The sequence below is a fragment of the Papaver somniferum genome, chromosome 5 (assembly GCF_003573695.1).
Source record: "Papaver somniferum cultivar HN1 chromosome 5, ASM357369v1, whole genome shotgun sequence".
NCBI classification, from domain to species: Eukaryota; Viridiplantae; Streptophyta; class Magnoliopsida; order Ranunculales; family Papaveraceae; genus Papaver; species Papaver somniferum.
In genome coordinates, this window is record NC_039362.1 from 128,816,450 (window position 1) to 128,835,395 (window position 18,946).

At 38.6% G+C, this 18,946-nt stretch overlaps 3 protein-coding genes across 4 annotated transcripts; 2 read left to right on the top strand and 1 right to left on the bottom strand.

Annotated features, from left to right (window-relative positions):
- Nucleotides 1–1,913: 1,913 nt before the first annotated feature.
- On the top strand, nt 1,914–10,264 carry LOC113282674 (FIP1[V]-like protein). Its single transcript, XM_026531719.1, has 9 exons — nt 1,914–2,944; nt 4,169–4,401; nt 5,116–5,242; nt 5,322–5,390; nt 5,505–5,651; nt 5,872–5,973; nt 6,073–6,332; nt 6,518–8,153; nt 8,943–10,264. The coding sequence occupies exons 1-9, from the start codon at nt 2,036–2,038 to the stop codon at nt 9,552–9,554; spliced, it is 4,095 nt and encodes a 1,364-aa protein (XP_026387504.1). The 5' UTR covers nt 1,914–2,035; the 3' UTR covers nt 9,555–10,264.
- A 153-nt stretch (nt 10,265–10,417) lies between these two features.
- On the bottom strand, nt 10,418–15,786 carry LOC113282675 (3-hydroxyisobutyryl-CoA hydrolase-like protein 2, mitochondrial). Its single transcript, XM_026531720.1, has 12 exons — nt 15,623–15,786; nt 15,325–15,538; nt 14,762–14,841; nt 13,784–13,867; nt 13,466–13,550; nt 12,830–12,915; nt 12,630–12,751; nt 11,995–12,055; nt 11,483–11,584; nt 11,256–11,357; nt 11,115–11,156; nt 10,418–10,926 (listed from the first exon to the last, which is right to left on the bottom strand). The coding sequence occupies exons 1-12, from the start codon at nt 15,746–15,748 to the stop codon at nt 10,807–10,809; spliced, it is 1,224 nt and encodes a 407-aa protein (XP_026387505.1). The 5' UTR covers nt 15,749–15,786; the 3' UTR covers nt 10,418–10,806.
- A 172-nt stretch (nt 15,787–15,958) lies between these two features.
- LOC113282676 (40S ribosomal protein S12-like) lies at nt 15,959–18,082 on the top strand. Of its 2 annotated transcripts, none has more exons than XM_026531721.1 (5): nt 15,959–16,033; nt 16,145–16,194; nt 16,884–17,181; nt 17,635–17,700; nt 17,807–18,082. In XM_026531721.1, exons 2-5 carry the CDS (start codon nt 16,187–16,189, stop codon nt 17,864–17,866), a joined length of 432 nt encoding a protein of 143 aa, XP_026387506.1. In that variant the 5' UTR covers nt 15,959–16,033; nt 16,145–16,186; the 3' UTR covers nt 17,867–18,082. The 2 variants fall into 2 exon arrangements, with proteins under 2 accessions (XP_026387506.1, XP_026387507.1); XM_026531722.1 differs by having other exon boundaries at nt 15,989–16,039.
- Nucleotides 18,083–18,946: the final 864 nt, after the last annotated feature.

Consider the following 18,946-nt stretch of genomic DNA (forward strand, 5'->3'; position numbering starts at 1 on the left):
TTACCTGATAATTTTTGTATTCAGATCTTGTTCTACTGGTTATCGAAGTTCACAAACTTTAGATGAGGTTCAAGATAAATATAAATCATAAACTTATCTTCATCTTAGACTTTGTGGTTCCTCAAGATAGGTATCTAAACTCTTATTTTGATTTTGGCTTCCTTGCTAACATAGCGTTAATGTTACAAATCCGTGAGGGTTGCTGGACTTTGTCTACTGCAAACAAATTTCCAAACCTAGATCGAAACACATGAAAAGAGAAATAAATAGGCTTGTCTGTTAGAGGCATGAGTTTGAAGAAACTCTTAGGCTGTAAAGGACGTCAACTAAGGGAATTAAGCCTACTGCAAACAGATTTCCAAACCTAGATTAAAGCATATCAAAGCGAAACTCTTAGGTATGGAATCTTATGAGGTTCAAGAGACATAAGGAACATGACTGCAACTGAATTGCTTAAAGGGTTAAATCGGTATCAACTACGTTCCAGTCTGAAGACAAATAATAGGCTAGTGTTTTAGCGGTTTAATACAATGTGGTGTTCAAAGCTGGACGAGATCCCGAGAGTTTTCATTGGTAACAATTTTTTTGTTGGTTTCTTGTGTTTTTTCCTTTTCCGCTTTATATTGTTTATCTTTATAATAAGAATAACATAAGTAGTACGTAACCAATCTAGACATTTTAAGTCCATATTGCCTGAGATATAAACAAGACTTGTTCATGTTGAATTCATATCTTAAAAGGTAGATTCTAAGTTTTGTACTTGGTTGAATTCGGATGTGTTAATTCGGGTGCAACTAGATTGATCTTGGCTATTGATTTTTGAGATCGTCTAAGAATTCCTTTACACAATCATGGTATATGGACCTTTGGTTTATATATATTGATTGAGGAAGAGAAAGAGAAAACTCTATATACAATCTTCTCCAAGGGTCTTTGCTTTGACCTACTTTTGATTGTATCAGGGTTTTTTCATATATGTTGTTGAATGAAGAAGTTGACGGTGTACTTGACACCCTCTCCTATTTGTAATTTCGCTCAATCTGATAAAGGTATACAAACAAATTGAACTATATTCTTCTTCTTAGATAACTAACGATAATTGTGGAAGATTTAAGACCGAGTCTTATTGGCTTCTTTCGAATGTTTGTTTTCCAACCAACATGTACATGTGCAATTTTATAACTATAAACAATTCTTCCGTCGCTGGTGGTTACTTGGAACCTAAGGATTTCCCAATTAAGTTCGAGTTACTGCCAATTATGTTCCCAGTTCCTTATCATAGGTTGCCATCCCAAAATAGACTATTTATTTGATATCAGGTGAACATCACCGACATCTTTAGTGTAGTGATCAACACTAAGTTGAACTAAAAGTGACAATTTATGTAAACCTTTTGCCTCCCCTCTTCACATAGGGCACCCTGTAGTCAGAGCACGCAAAAATATCAAACTAAAATTACGATAAATCAGATGCCCAAATATTTCCATTTTCGATTTACTTATACAATCATAAGTACCTTCAAAATGAGACCGAAACAATACCCAACCAGTATTGTATTGTGCGATTTATAAGAATGCACGCTTAGTTAAATCAAAGTGTTGAAGAAAAGGATTGCACTAACTTTCAGTGTCGTTCTATCGAGCAGGTTCATAGGATAAAAAAATTTACCGCTCCCACCAGAACAATCATCACACATAAAAAACAACTTTTCAACTTAAAAAATCCAAAAATTAGTTTTGAACCTAATTTCAAAACGACTCATAAAAGCAAAAAAAAAAAGACTTTGCTTTAACTTTAGTTTATAGAGAAGCAGAAGCACTTCTGTTATTAGTTCCCAAACAGGCTTCAAACTAGTTACCATAGTACGGATTTTGTTCTGGTTCCGAAGTTGGGAAAGTTTTCTTGACTAAAACAAAACGCACACTCAAAATAGAGTTTAAGAGGAGATACTACGCATCGTATAGACAGAAACCCTTGGGAGGTTCCTCTTTCAGAAAACCCCTTCTTCTTCAATTTCCCCCAAATCTTCATTATTATGTCTTTCATGGAAGACGAAGATGATGATTTCGGAGATCTCTATACAGATGTTCTTCTTCCTTTCACTACTCCCTCTTCTTCATCACAACCACCGCAACAACCACCACCACCGCAGCCCCTTTCTTCCGATCTCAGCAATGATGATGATAAAAAATCATATGGTGGTTCTTCCAATCCTAAATCGTCTATTCCTTCTGAAACCCTAGTTTCGGATCGAAATCATGGTGGTGAGAATTTTGTTACAGAAGAAGAGGTAGTAACTAGGGTTTCACCCAAAGCAGATGCAAGTAGGGTTCTTGATTTTGGTGCATCTGTAAAATCAGAACCTTTTGTGAGTTCTGCAATTGACGATGATGTTCGAGTTGATGGAGATGATGATGAGAGCGGTGCCGTTGCTGGTGCTGGAGGAGAACTGAAAATGGAGAGGATGGATATGGATGATGGACAACCTATGATTCCAGGTTTGTCTTCATCTTCATCTCAATTTATTCCTCCTGCTGCTGCTCCTGGGGTTTTTCATGATGAGGAAGAGGAGGGAGAACCTATGGAAGCTTCGAAAAGAGAGGAGGACGAATGGGATAGTGACAGTGATAGCGAAGATGATCTCAAGATAGTTCTTAATGAGGACGAGCATGACGGCATGAATGGGAAAGAACATGAGGGTGAAGAAGATGAAGATGGTCAAGATTTGGTTATTGTTGCTGGAGATGATCAGATTCATCAGCTTGGAGACGAACAAGAATTGGGCGAGGATGGGACTAAGCAGATGGGCGATGGCGTCGAAAGGAAGGAAATTGGCGAAGGAGGACCTAAAGCATTGAATGGTGGAGTCATGATGCCTAATGCTGGCGGGGTGAGACCAATGTATCCAAATCAAGGGTTTCATCCACATCATTCTCAGTTTAAGGTCAGTTTTACATCACTTGTAAAAGAAAAAAAATCAAAAGAATGAAAAGTTATATATAGTAGTTATAAGCTGTTATTTGTTTTCTTGCACATCAATGGGAACTAGAGATGTAAATTGTGCCATTGTTGTGTTATAGTGTTGGACTTTCTAGCTCGGTAATTGTACAATGTAAATGTTCTACTTTATAGAAAAGGTTTTATAAATACACTTAATTTGCTTAATCCTTGTTTGTTGTTCAATTACAAGTGTTTGCAAAGCAATCTGTTCCAAGAGTTTGTAGAACAAGTTGTTGGCAGTGCGAGGAGTTGAAAGCCTAAATCCTTTTGGTTGTTATGTTAAGATTTGTCTCAATTCCACAGCGTGATTTAGGTCTCTGATCACTAACTGTTTCTTTCAAAGATCATCAAGCTGAAGTGGAGTTTGTTTGCCTACCAAGATTAGAGCTTAACCAAACAAAAATGTGATTTCTATTCTCAATGGACGACACAAGAGCTTATCCAAAACTATGTTCTCAGTTGCTTAGATCTCTTTGCAAAGGAATCCTAGCTGACACCTCAGCTCATCAGCTCATGGTGCTCACCCGAAAAAATGCAGTTTGACTTAATGAAGTTATCTTTCTTTTTCTGTCTCACCTGGGCAGTGTGCTATGCAAGTTGAGGTCTATTTAATACACTATTTTTCGACAGAAACTGCCGAAAGATGCTTGAATGCCAGTAGACAGTGCTCTCCCAAACTGCAAGAAATAGTGAACAACCATTCTATTGGGCTGTCTCTTCAGTTAGTTGCGCACTAAAGATAACTTTGTTAAGATGGTCCTAGGTCATTTTAGACAATGTGGCTACATCCCACAGACAGTAGCACATATTTATTTATTAATGTGTAGTTGCGAGATATAGATAATTGGAGTACATCTCCAGGCAGTAAGTTTTGGTGCATGGAAATAAAGGTTAGAAAGTTAAACGTGTAATTGTCACACCAGAGTGAGTTGAGTCTAGGACTTTACATCTCACAGCTACTCTGCTTATTTAGAACCTTGATTTTTACATTACCAAACAGTGTTTATGCATCTAGTTCATTTAATGCTAACTGAATTTCCACTGCTGTGCTTACTGTTTCTGCATTTGAATGTTTCCAAACTCTTGTGTCAGTAACCCTTTTATGGCTTTTCTAAACTTTGATTGTTAATTATCAGTTAAACTAACCTTTTTTTTTGTTTGGCATTAGTATGTAAGACCCGGTGCAGCAATGGTACCTGATGGAGCTAATGTTGGTCCTGGAGGTCTCCAAAACCAAGTTCGCCCCCTTGGCAACATGGGCACTGTTCCTGGAGCTGGTAGAGGTGATTGGAGACCTATGGGGGTGAAGGGTGGTCCTCCCATGCAGAAAGGGTTTCAGGCAGGTTTTGGATTCCCTGGACAATTTGGAAGAGGACCGGAGTTCACACTTCCATCTCACAAGTAAGTTATTCCTGATACGTAGTACATAGGTCCATATTAATTGTGTCAATTGGCATACCTATTCATGAGAATATGCAGTTGTTGTAACTATCAGATAAGCATTTTCTTTCTCAATTGTTTTTCTCGGATACGAGTCTGTCCTGTTCCGTTTGGATACATTAACATCTTCCTTCCTCAGTTATCTTGTGATTTTGTTGGAGATTATGAGATTCCCCAAGTAAAGATATCTGCTACTGTAACTTGCCTCCACGTCAGGATTCAATGTTTTATATATCTCTATCATACACAGTTTTGCACTTCCTGTTCAACTTCCAAATGGTTATCCCATTTGAAAGTTATCTCCATTTGCGAAATATCTCATTGGTCCTCATTTGCGAAGCTGGTAACATGTTTAGCTGCATTAATATGTCTTCCTGTAATCAGTCGGATTCTCTGTACTTATTTCTATGAATATTTCCACTGAAATAACCATTGAATTGTAACAAAATCTGAAAAATGGAATTACCTACTTGCAAATTCTGCAGTCGAGCAATGATGTGGATGTCATATGATATGCGTTTACATGAGACATATTAGGTTCAAGCTTAAGATTAGTCCTTAGTCATGCTAGTGTAGTTTAATTAGGTTCAAGCTGAAGATTATTTTTGCATATATTTTTTATATCTGTGATTTGTCCCCACATGCTCTTTCCTAATCTTATGTTTTATGTTTCAGAACGGTATTTGATATTGACATTGATGGCATAGAGGAAAAGACATGGAGAAATCCTGGTGTTGATATATCTGATTTTTTCAATTTTGGATTGAACGAGGAGGCCTGGAAAGATTACTGCAAACAGCTGGCAAGTTTTTTGCTTTGTAGCTTACATGAATTGACCAATCTTCGTATCACCATGTGAGGCTAATGTCGAGATTGTGCAGGGGCAACTACGTCTGGAAGCTACCATGCAGTCCAAAATCCGGGTGTATGAAAGTGGGCGATCCGTGCAGGTAGTGAGAAGTGGCTGCTTTTTTATTCTCTTAATTTTTTGAATTATGGCGATTACTTGTCAAAAGAGGGAGATAGTGAGTACAAACATAAGTGTACTTTCTGTATTCTTTCAGGACTACGATCCGGATCTGCCTCCCGAACTTGCTCTTGCAGCTGGTGGTCAAGATACTGTTGAAAATTTGAATCCTGGAAAGATAGATGGGGGACAAGGTGATTCAACTGGCCAAGGAAGAGGAGCTGCACATGCACGGCCGATGATGGTAGGTTTAGCTGTTTTTTTCTTGTCTAGCCAATTGGATTTTTCTTAGACAACTGACATATCTTGGATATTTTGTGTCTTCATGGTGAACCTTAATTTATCTCTCTTCCACTTTACTCTTTCCTATTACATTCCGTAATTACCACGTGCTCTTCTACATCTTCTTTGAGTTGTATCTCCGTGATCCTTACACGTTAGTATGCTGCTTATTTTTTTACCAGCCACCAGGGAGGGCAATTCAAGTGGAAGGTGGTTATGGTGAGCGTCTTCCATCCGCAGAAACCAGACCACAGCGAGCCCGTGATACCGATTCAGTCATAGAGGTACAAACACTCTTTTTGTTTTTATACTGCAATATTCTATGGTTTCAGAGTCTTAATCTGCATGGACGATGATCTGATTAAAGTTTCTTGGGTGAACAGATCGTGTTGCAGGGCTCCGTGGATGATGATTTATCCACTGATAACGGTAATGATGAGCAACTTGGGGTGCAAGGAGAGGATCTTAAAGGGGACCACGAGACTGAAGAGGATATGGCTGAACAGCCTGATAATGAATCTTATGAAGGAGATGGTACTCTGCCTTTCCCATCAGAAGCAGCACCTATTCATTATCGTCCTGGTTCTAAAGGGCATAACCCTGTCTATCCTACAGGGGCTTTTGGCTTGCCTCATGAAGGAAGGTAATGTAATTGTCCTTGGCTTGGAAACCTGTAAAAGCTACACTGCATTTCCTTCCAGTTCCTCACGTTCAATCAAAAAAAAAAGTCTGCTGCTTTTTAGTTGTATACTTGGCATAATTCAAATACTTAAGAAACTATAGCCTTTGAGCGGTAATAAACACTTTATGTACTTCTCCAATTTTCAGGCGGCCACAGGGGGACGTACGTGTCAACTCTAATCATGCTGCTGTAGGTAGCAAATCCTATGATACAAGTAAGGGAAAATCAAGTAGAAGCAGTGAAGGAAATCAGACCCCAGAGTCATCATCTCATGTTCAAGTTGATGGTGCGAGGGGTTCGGTTTCAGAACATAAAGATGATTTGCATAATGAACTTGCTACAGCTGACAGCAGTGTTAGGATAGATGAGGGTGAAATGAGTAGGGATGTGACACTTACAGATGATGCTACTGGAGATGGACAAATTATCTCTAAAGCTGAGCAACCTGCAGTGATGGATATTGACGAGGGGTATGACCTAATGCCAACACGTAGCAGTGACAACAGCAAAGCAAGATCAGGCGGCAGCAGGGATTATCAAAAAAAGCGTGAAACTGGTGAGGAAGAAGTCGTTCAAGAGGCACGTTCTAGACGAACGGGTGAGATGAGAAGACGTCGCGATGAAGATGAAAATAGCTTCCGAAAGAGAGGTAGTACTGACAGAGATGGTAGGCTAGATGTTGGGAGAAACCTCATACCTGTAAAAGTCAGAGAAGATTCTCATCACCCCAGTAGAGAATCTTACCCTAATCCTGCACATCAATTGCATCCAAAGATCACAGACTTTGAAATGTGGCGGGATAGTAGTTCTGTTGGAGCTCGGCAAAGAAGAGATGACGAGACACATGCGAGAAGGGTAAGAGATGAAGAGACAAGAAAGCGGGAGCGTGTTGAGGAAATTGGGTCCAGGCACGGGAGTAAGGCTCGTGAAAGTGAAAGTAATGAAAGAGAGGAGCATCATCATCACTCAAGGAAACGTTTGGAAAATAGTGAATGGAGGGGACGCCCTGAAAAGATTGTGGGGCATAGCCAGAGGGATAGGGATGATTACATGATGAATAGGCTCGAAAGCTTGAACGATCCTCCCACTAAAAGAAGAAAGGATGAGGAGTATCCAAGGAGGGAACAAGCTGAGAAAGAAGAATACTTACATGGGTTCAGGACTAGAGAAGGCAGCAGTAGAAGAAACCGGGAGCCTGATGATTTTATGGAACATAGGAGAGATGATAGGCTGAGATTAAGGGAGAAGCTCGATGACCCACATTTCCTTAGGCACAGGGATGACAGTTGGCGGCTGAGGGAGAGAGATGAATGGCAGAGGCTTAAACAGCCACATGAGGACATATTTCCAAATCGAGAAAGAGAAGAAATCAGGGGTTCAGTAAGGAGTTCGCGTGGAACAGAGGACAAACATATGATGGGTAATGCAAGGATTAAGGATGAGTCTAGAGTCGTAGGTTTTGAAAAAGACTACCCGTTTAAAGATAAAAAGCGGCTGAACGAACAATCTAAGCGAAGAGAGAGAGAAGAGGATGCCACTCTTTTACAGCACAGGGGACGTGAAGATGTCTTTGCAAGTGAAAATTATGCCCACAATGAGGACAGGAACCCTAGGCATGAAAGGTCAAGCAAAAATGGTGATCATTCTGTCGATAATAGGCAATGGTCGAACAAGGAGAGAGCGAAAGATATCTCAAGGAGTAAAGAATCTGAACTCGGCGATCAAAATACTGCACGCAGCAAAAGGAAGCAAGAAGAATCTAGTGCTCACCGATATGTCAAGGTGTGATTCATTTCTCTGTACAAATATCATGCAATCTTTGAACCAAGAAAAAAGAATCCTTAACAAAGTAGAAAGTTGCTCTGGCCACCCTTATATTCATGCTTTCCAATATCTGAACTCAATTTTTAAGGTTTGTCTCCCCTTTGGTATGCAATTTATCTTCAATGATCAGAAGGTAAACAGGAATGAGATTCTCTTAGGATCTTTTCTATAGATTCTGTTTTAATATGGTCTTGATGGATTGCGGTATCTTCTACTTGCTTTTGATTTCCCTACATAAATATTTGATCAAGTATGTTTTGTTTCTTCAAGTCTTGATGCAAACAGCAACTAGTGTTTGTATTTTATAATCGCTGGGATTTCTGTGCTCGAGTATCGGTAAGTCTATTTAGAAGTTGATTGATGAACCTGAACTGTTCCCCCCTTTTTGGAGAGATAACTTACCAGATCATTTCCTGTTAGATTGAAGAAGCATCTATTTTGGAGTTTTTTTACGATGCAAATTGGTCATCTGACCTCTATACTTCATAGTTAATATTAGTACTGACTGCTTTGGAGGGAATAGTCACCATAACCCTTCAGTACAGTCGCTTGATTTATTTGCATATTTTTGAGTCAGTGCTTCAATTGCTTGTTTTTTTCGCCTTGTAGTTCTTCCCTTTGTGTGTCTCAACGCTCTTTTTCCCTGACTGCATCCCCTCCTCTTGATTGCGAATTAGCCAGCCAGTAAGCTCTGGATGTTGATTTTTTGTATGTTCCTTTGGAACTGAGTTTCTTACGATTGTGCAGGTTGGCAAAGGTGCCAGTGAGCAGGAAAGTGGTAACATCCCCACTGAATCACGTGCTTCTGGGCAGTCAAGGACAGTTTCTTCCTCGCTCTCCAAGAAGAATCACAAGGAGCTTGAACCCCCTGTGCAAGTGCAACACAACTCTAGAAACCACCGGCAAGATGCTTCCTCAGATGATGAACGTCAGAATTCGAGGAGACGAGTTTCCAAGCAAGATAGTTCAATGAATGAGAAAGAGAGGACACGCAGTACCAACACAAAGACCAAGGAGGCAAACAAGAACAACAAGAATGATGCAGCTTCTTTAGCTAGTGACCAACCAGATGAACTGGTTAAGAAAGTCGAGACAGGTGATAATCAACATCCCCCAAATGAGGAAAAAGCTGCGGGAGATTCTGAAAGAAATGGAGATGACCGTAGCCACCTTGATACAGTAGCAAAACTGAAGAAACGAAGTGAGCGGTTCAAGCTTCCACTGACAAGTGAAAAAGATGCTACTGGAAACAGAAAGACAGATGCTGAAGTGGTTACTACCCATAGCGAGACCGTGGCTGATGAAGCTGGGATTAAACCGGAGAGGCCAGCTCGGAAGCGTAGGTGGACTGGTAGCTAAATATGAGACTCAGTTGTTGGAGAGGATGTTGGCAATGTCTGTTTCTGTTTTGTGTGGATTTGGCTGGGCCTTTTGCTATGATCAGCATGACCTGATTAGCGCCTTAGTGACGGATCACATCATGTTATCTTCTGCATCCTGGCTGCTCTAATCTTTTGGTTTCAGCATCGTTTTATTTTCTTAATACTCAGGCTGCTATATATGTATCTTTATAACACATGTATGATGAGAAACTGTAACATTGAACACGTAAATGGTTGTCTTAGTGACTTATTTTTGTACTGTGGAGAGAACGGGATCGTGTCTGATACCCATTGAGAACATTATTGTTGTTGTGACTGTTCAGAAGAATTCCGTCACGTGGCAGAACGGTTTCTCTTGGAGCATGCAGAGGCAGAGCAGAATTTGTGCCCTTGCAGGCAGGTAGTACAAGGTTTGTCAGAGGCAGAACTTGGGCATCTGGCCTTGTGAAATCAAGGATTTTTCGAAAGCTTACATCAGAGCAACAGGGAATTCGGTTTAACCAATTTTATCTAGTGTATTATTATGTTGAGTTCATCTACTTATATCTTGTTCTTGCCTCCATACTTAGTTCAATTTTCTTTTTGTCAACTATAAGTAGGTTACGGGGAAATCCCCTTGTATGTGTAATTTAGAATATAATTATGGAATAATAAAGGGAAAAATGGAAATTGTTGAAAGTTTACCTATAAAATCAGCCTCTAGTCTGTCAAGTGGTGGTGGAAGTTTAATTAGGACCTGATATAGATGTCTCATTACAAGTGAATTTAAATTGCCTGGTTTCAGTAGAAGCATATAACACTATATCTCTGACTGTAAAAACCTGTAGTGCAACAAACCTGTACAAGTAAATTCAACCCCAAGATTTGCATTTCGTCAGGTAAAGACCTGTTAAGGGGAACTGCTTACAGATTGGCATAAAACATCTTACAAGAGGCATGTTATTATTCGCTTCCAGTTCTCTGTAACACTGTTTAACCAACCCGCTCCATCTCTGTTTAATATCATGGCACTTAAGTTACACAACATCCTCTATAGGCCTAACCTAACCCTGGTCATGTTTTGACATGATAACTGGCAAAAAATTTGAAGTGTAAAAAGATTCCTAACAGAATTTGTCAATTTCATAAATACAACAGAAGTCTCGTCACCACCCTAGCATCCCCAAAACACCGAAAAAGTCACTTCCACGACGGTGAAAGATGGGATGTTGCAGAATTTGCTGATTGCATCATATGTAGGGTTCTCGTACTGTCGTGGGTAACTCCAGTTCAGGTTCGAAGTCACCTAGTGGGTTGAAATAACTGTCCACCATGTCTTTAGATACGTCCTTCAAACTTGGAGGATCCCACTGCAAGCATCCATGTAGTATTTGTTGGTTGCATAAAAAAAAAACAAAAAAACAAAGTCTATTTGGTGGTAAAAAAATGTACTAGTATATATTCTTTAGTAATAATCACTACATAAGATATAAACATAAAACTAAAGAAAGAAACAACAATAAAAAAGCATTTCAGAGACTGGAGATCTATTGAGTACCTTGGGCGTATAATCTTTATCCACTAAACGTGCACGAACACCCTAAAGAGAAGTTGATGAAAGTTATGATTATTTAACTATAGCAAAAAGGTCCTCCATTAGAAACATCGGTCACACATAACAGGAAAATGATAAATATACCTCAGAGAAGTCGTTGGAGAACTGTCCGGAAATAACTTTCAGGGACGTCCGATACTCACGAGCTAGGCATTTGTCTAGAGTCTGGAACCTACCTTCTCGCACCTATGAAGAGAAAAAAGGATCAAACTGAATTTAGTTTAATCGTTAAAGTTGTTTAAGGTTACAAAGTGAATACCGTGAATTAAAAAAAAAAAAAAAGAGATTATTGTATTACGTATTATACTCACAGATCTTAGAGAGACTTTTAAGCTTAGTGGCGAGGCTGCTTTCAATTTCTTAAGTGTTCTTGTATACCATTCATCATGAGTGGTTAAAGACGCCTCGTTCTCCTGAGTAACACAGGTTCTCATCAAACACCCACATATGAGGGTCTCAACTGAATTTAGAAGTTTCCTGAGCTTATTAGAGCAAGATGGATAATAATGAGGGTGAAATGGTTACTTCGAACCCACTAAGCAAGTATTTGTTCAGTGGAAATCAAAATGGCCATAGAACTTGGCAAATCTCGCAAGTTAGGATCCAAATGTTCCCCGTGTTAATTTGAACCCACTACGCAGTATCTGTCTCAGACTGACCAAAGCACAATTTCATTGTACAAAACCTCTTTCTTCATTGAAATTACTGAATATCTATTTTGCTCCATAAAAGGAAATGAAAAAAATGAACGAGAAAAGAACGTAAAAGTAGTAAATGAAAATAAAATCAACAGTGTGTAAACATTACATCAAACCATACTTACCAAGGCCTCAATAATTTCCTCAACTGTCTCCTGGCCAAAACATGTATCAATTATCTCCATCCTGAATAATGATCAAGAAACAGTATTAAACTTTATGAGATAGGACACTACAGGGCACTCTATTTTCCTGCCTAACTTAGAAAAGAGAGGGGACAGTGCCCACAAATGTTGGTTTAAGTAACTATATTATAAGGGTGCACACCCAATGTTCATACACATCTAACAGTTAAAGGAAGCAAGATTACGTCAGATGTCGAGAAATTCTTTTTTTGCAGTTCACTTGGCATTAGTGTAGTACTTAAAGGAACCACTATCTCTAGTTCATTAGAATCTTAATCCTATGGCTTATAATGATTAACGAAGCGACAGAAGCACACCCAAATAACATTACAAGTAAGCACACTAAGAAAATACTGGCTTGATAGGGTTCCATTACACATACTCCATACCAAGATTTTCTCATTGCTGACCTTCGAGCAATAATATTAATATTCTATACTGTTCAGATTTCCTCTCCTCCAGAGCAAGTTACAGATGGAGCTGCAGGGATGTGTTCATGTCTATGTGAATGTTTACGTCTTACTGCCTGACAGCAAAGTTGAGGAAAAGTAGCAGTGATAGAAAGAAAAAAATACCTACGAAGGACACTCTCTTTATTTGGATAGACAATGTCACCAAATTGCTCAAGAGATGAGTTAATGACGGAAGAATCATCAGTAATCAATTTAGCGAGTCGGTCTTCAATCCAGGCAAGTCTCTGCATGAGAAAGATAATCACTACATATTGTCCACATCAAATAGGAGGAATCTCGCGAAAGATCCTAACAAAACAAACCTCATTAAGTATATAATGTGTAGCCAGGCCACAAGCAATCATATCTACTCCATTCAGTCTCTCCCCAGTTAAAGCCAAGTACTCCCCTGCATTTTGAACATGGATATAAACTTGATCATAATTTAGCAAACCAACGGGTAAGAAAAATATCACTAAACAGTCAATAAATATCTTTATGGTTTTGGTCATGCATGCACCCCAAGAAATGCGCTCATCGACTTATCGGAGATAAAGTGGGTGACAGAGGACACAACATTACCCAAGTCGATTTCCTAGAGGATATGCATAATAAACCAAACAATGAAAATACCTTCCATCAGAATGTTTACACACAGCTTTCAACAACTACCTATACTGAAATGAGTACTATATTACTATGGCACTAACATCACCCAGCAAAAATTCATGATTTAATTGCAGAGTGCTGCAAACATCAAGTCCGACACAGTGATACTGACGGTGACACTCGACTCCTGTGGTCCAATTTTATTTAATCCTCTAGACTCAGACCCAATTTCTGATCGATTGAAGGTTGAGACGAATAACAATTACATTTGCATAGATCAGAGCTACTACCAATCTTAACAGTTGACAATGCAGAAGAAATTGAAGTGAAACTTTATAAACTTAACTTACCTAAATGACCAGGCAGTCTAGAAAGATAATAGGAACCCCCAGCATCAGGATGGAAACCAAGTTGGCATTCCGGAGTTGCAAACACCTAGAATTGTCCCAAAAGTGAGGAAATAAGATATATTAGCTAAAGCAGAGAGGCTGAACAGCATGCGGAAGAAATCTAAGAACTCAAAATATCAAAGAACTTCCTACAACCCTATATGTGGAAGAAATCTAATAAGAGTTTATATTCAAAAGAATGAATGAAACATGAAGGTAAAATTTGTCAATCAATGGTAACTACAACTGAAGTAATTACATGTAACATCATTCACGTACAGTTTTATCAGTGACCAAACGAAATGATCCGGGGAGTGAAACTCCAGCTCCAGCCCCCATGGTAATACCATCCATGATTGCAACCTGCACAGATGCCAAGTTATATAGTGCATTTACCGAACGAAATCTACGATAAATATATAACAAATAACTCAAGTACAATCGACTTCTCAAAGAAAATAAGAGTATCATGACAAGCAAGGACACATGTGATAAGAAAATACAAAAATAGTATTGCATCATATAGCATGGAGTTCACATTGTGGACAGTAAGAGAAGATAAAATGCAAATGCATCATATCATAACAAGATAAACAGCTGAAGAACATATCTGACAACACTTTCTGTAATTGAAATAGCGCCCTTGTTTGGGCTAGTGACCATGTGATACCAGAAGCTCGGTGGGAGCATCTGGGGCTAGTGTGCTGGTAGGAATCCTAAAGTAAAGTTCCTAGCTTCTTTTTCTTACTCTTACGTAGATGTGTTTCTTTTTTTTTGTCTATATCCACAAACGAAGACTCTGGAACATTCCAATCAGTTTTAAGCCTGAAGTGTGTTGATCTGTGTTATGTAATCAGTTCTCTATGCAGCCACTGGCAGTTTGAGTTCTTTAACATGTACCACCCTAGTCATATTTCACGATAGGGACATGAAATTTTGACTTTTTACTCATTTACTTCTATTGAGCCTGGACTTTGTTACTGTATCCATCAACTGGAAACTAAATTCTTGACATTAAATGGTCTACTGTAGCTGCAAATTTGAGCATAAAATTCCTCAACTTAGGCCTGCAACTCACTACAAGGAACACGTATCTTTACCCTCCCTTTTTCGTTAGGACCATAACACTATTTCTCGAGGCAAATTAATCATATCAGGAGCATGGAAGGAAAGCAAGAAAGATATGCCAAAAAAAGGAGAAAAGATTACACTCCAAACTGTCAAATCTAGAGAACTTGAGAGTTGTCGATTACTTACGTGTGGCTTGACATACGTTCCCAGAAGATATATAAATCTATACAACGTCCCGAAAAATTCCTTACAAGCTTGTACTTTCCCTGCACACAGTTTTGTATAGTTCAAAAAATCATATAAGAAACAGTTGTTTTTTAATTGTTGTTTGATAGACACAATAACTTTCTACATCTACAAGACAAACTTCTATTCCCATTTCGTATCATCGTGGTGCCACTTATCTCAAACTACAAACCCCATTAGTCCTTATTACCATGATTCCCTTTGGTTTGCTTTTCATATGGTGCCACTTACCAAAAACTGCAAACCCCATCAGTCCTATTAAGTAATTACCATGATTCCATTCCATATATGTTTCATATTGAATCAGGTTTCCTCTTATGCACAAACGAAATACATAAAAACACAATGCTTTTGCCATGGTTTCTCCTCTCACAAGTCCCAACATACTTTCTATACATCACTAGATGGACGAAAAATGTTTTGGGCATTGAAACCTAAGTTGTAAAACCTATACATTTGAGCTAGTGATTCAGCATTCAGAACCAAAAAAACCAACAATGTACCTTGATTAAGTAGTCGAGAGAGAGTAACAACATCTGAACCAGCAGAAAATGCTCTTCCTTTACCCTTCATGACAATGAAACCAATATCATAATTATCTTCCCAAGATTCATAAAGGTTTTTCAAACGAACAGCCATTGATGTAGTGAGTGCATTAAGTGTTTCAGGTCTGTTAAGTATTGCAGATCTTGATCTTGCTGATCCTTCCACCAATACCTACATCATCACACACATAAATGATCACCATTTTTCACTTACAAATCACTGAAATTCAATAAAAAAAAGAAACCCAAAACAAACCTGGTTCTGGTAATCATCATCGTGAGTGTTTAAGATTGGTTGAGCTGAAAAACATCTACTGTGATAATTATATCTATGAATTGAACTCCTTGCTGTTCTCTGTAAACATTTTGAAAGATGATTCATCTTTGATTTGATAAAACCCTAACTCTCACCCCGAACCCTGAATTTTCAAGTGGGTTGCTCCAGAAATGAGACTCCCCTTTAGCTGTTAAAATGTGGGACCCACCTCGGGGGTGTCAAGGGAGTGTAAGTGAAACTGTTTCGATTAGGGGTATTATAGTCATTATGGTTCTTTTAGGGTTTACACTTATAAACCCTTATATTTGCTGCCTCGCAGCATTGTTGTTTTTTCTTCTCTTAGACGAACAAAGAAAAGTTCTCTTTTCCGCCTCAAACAACCAATCTAAGGTTAGGGTTCGTATCCATCTGTACATTCAAGCTTATAATCCTTATGATATGATGATAATATTAGATTAGTTCTCTTTTTCTGATCATTTTTATGTTTGGTTTTTTTCACAGCAACAAGGAGATTTTTGGATCTAAACACATTCAACTCAAAATATGACAGGGTATGTGTATATGTTCTCATCTGTGCTTGATTTGTCTTTGTTGATGTGATTTTTTCGGCTTTTGTAGCATGATTCAAGTGATATTAGTTCAAAGAGTTCATGGGTTTTACATTCAGATGTTTGGATAGTGTTTGGTGAAGTTTTTTACTCTTAGTAGATTTGGAATTAGACGATGAAAGAATTCTGGTTTCTAAGTTATGTGTGTTTGATACACACTAGTTTAATGAAAGTCTTATCATGAGAAGAGATTTTTACTTTGCTAGGTTACCATTTTTGCTTTGCTAGGATGAATTATGTAACCCTAAGATGTTGTAGATGAGATTTGTGCGTGGTTGATTTGTATGTGATTGTTATCTGGAGCATTTTACAACTATGTGGGATATATATCTCAAGTGGCATGATAGGAAGTAAATTGGAACTCAATTAACATGATGAATTATGGATTTTCCTGTAATTAGTTATGTGACTGGAATTGATGCTTATCTTGATGGGTTTGATTTTGTTTGTTTGGGTTGATTCCTGTGCACTTTGAGATGACAATTCAAAAACATTCAGTTTGGCGTAGCTTCATTGATTAGAATATATACATGGTTTCTTTTTCTTGCTGTACCTTTTAGCTAACAATATATACTTGGATGTGGTTTTTGTCTAATTCTAATTCACTTGCCTTTTTTTTACTTCACTCACAGAGAAGAAGCTGTTGCTACACCAGTCCCAGTTGAGGCAGCAGCCCCAACTCTAGGCGAGCCCATGGACATCATGACTGCACTACAGCTAGTATTGAAGAAGTCACTTGCTCATGATGGTCTCTCTAAAGGTCTCCATGAGGGTGCAAAGGTCATCGAAAAGCATGCTGCCCAGCTCTGTGTGCTTGCTGAGGACTGCAATCAGGTTGATTACGTCAAACTTGTCAAAGCTCTATGTGCTGACCACAACGTCTCTTTGATCACTGTTCCAAGTGCAAAAACTCTTGGAGAATGGGCTGGTGTAAGTACAAACTGCCATTTTTGCTTTTAAGTATTCATTGGGACAGTGTATTCAGGATCTTTTTCCTGGCAATGTTTAAATAGGCCCATAGTTGATATCAAAATAGACCCAAGTAGGCTGTAAAGATAATGTGCCACTTCTCTTATCTATTTCACTTAAAGACACCATAGTATTAACTGCAATGTTTGCTTTTAAGTATTCATTGGGACAGTGTATGCAGGATCTTTTTCCTGGCAATTTTTAAATAGGCCCATAGTTGATATCAAAATAGACCCAAGTAGGCTGTAAAGATAATGTGCCACTTCTCTTATCTATTTCACTTAAAGACACCATAGTATTAACATGTAGGGAGTATCACCTCGTAGCAACCTCCACTAATTTGATTTTAATGAACTTGGGAATCTATAACATTCTGACTAGTCTTTAATTTTGTTTTATATTCTTGCTGTACAGTTGTGCAAAATTGACTCAGAAGGAAAAGCCAGGAAGGTTGTTGGTTGCTCCATGGTTGTTGTTAAGGTCACTATTGGAAACAACATTCCTTGTTATTTTTATGCCGATGGTCTTTGTATTTCAGTTCTGGTCTTTAAATTTCAGTGTTTAACTCCATATAATGGCTTTGCAGGATTACGGTGAGGAGTCTGAAGGCCTTCACATTGTCCAGGAGTACGTTAAGTCCCATTAAGTAGATGTTTTCTTGAGCTTAAATTGAATTGAAGGGAGAAAAACTTGTTACATTTAGGAAGTTTTGGATATTTGTTGTTTTAATACTTCTATGTTAGAGTAGAACTATTGTTCCTCAAGTATTTGGGTTGGATTCAATGTTTCTCTATTTGGTATTAAGGGTTACTGTTAATCTACTTCCCCCTTTTATTCATGTTTTCTGCTATGAGACTTTCAATTATGCTTGGTAAACTGAATTTTCAGAGTGTTCAGCCTCATTTAGTTGAAAGATTAGAAAAAGCTTCTTAGCTTTGATATCTGGTTTTGGGGAGCTATAGCCATAATTGCCATTGGTTTTCAAGTTGTTATCACTTGTGCTTTCTATCTTGTTACTGTGCTTAAGGTTTTTATTTCTAGCATAAACATCAGATTAAATCATCATTTGGGTTTGCTGCCTAGCACTAAGAATGTGCATCCCTCCACCTCTAGCTAGCCAGTAATAGCTTTCTAAGGTTAAAGGCCAAGGGGCTGGCTTCCTGCAAAGCTACGTTCTTATCTCGGATGGACCATTGTGACTGCTACACTTAGGCTTCACAGCTCACCCTGACAAAACTAGCAGCATTAGAGATGTACGATTTGGCTCCTCTTGGGTCAATGAAGGAGCTGATCTCCTCTTCCTGCAAAGCTACGTTCTTCTTGCCTTTAAGCTAGCTCAAAAAATCAGTCTCTCTAGATGATGCCCAAAGTCTGATAAAGATTCTAAACAATGAATCTCCTTTAATTCCTTGGACAATCAGGAACAGTGAAATCAAAGACGAGCAAAACCGTTGCTGTCAAGGGGAGTTTTCCTCTGAAAACAAGACCAATGTTGTGGCGCATACTCCTGCTAGAATGCTAGCTATGCTTTTACCAACCATGATGTATTGCTACTCTCTACTGTAGAGATTGCACCCCCTCTTATTTCTGGTTCCCCCCCATTTTTTGTATGTTTTTCTCTCGATTAAGAAAAAGAGCCTGTATTCTGCAATGTAAATATATTGCTATCTGAGTGTGCTTTATTTAGATCAATGGAAATTATGGAATGTTAGCTTAAGAGCCGTCT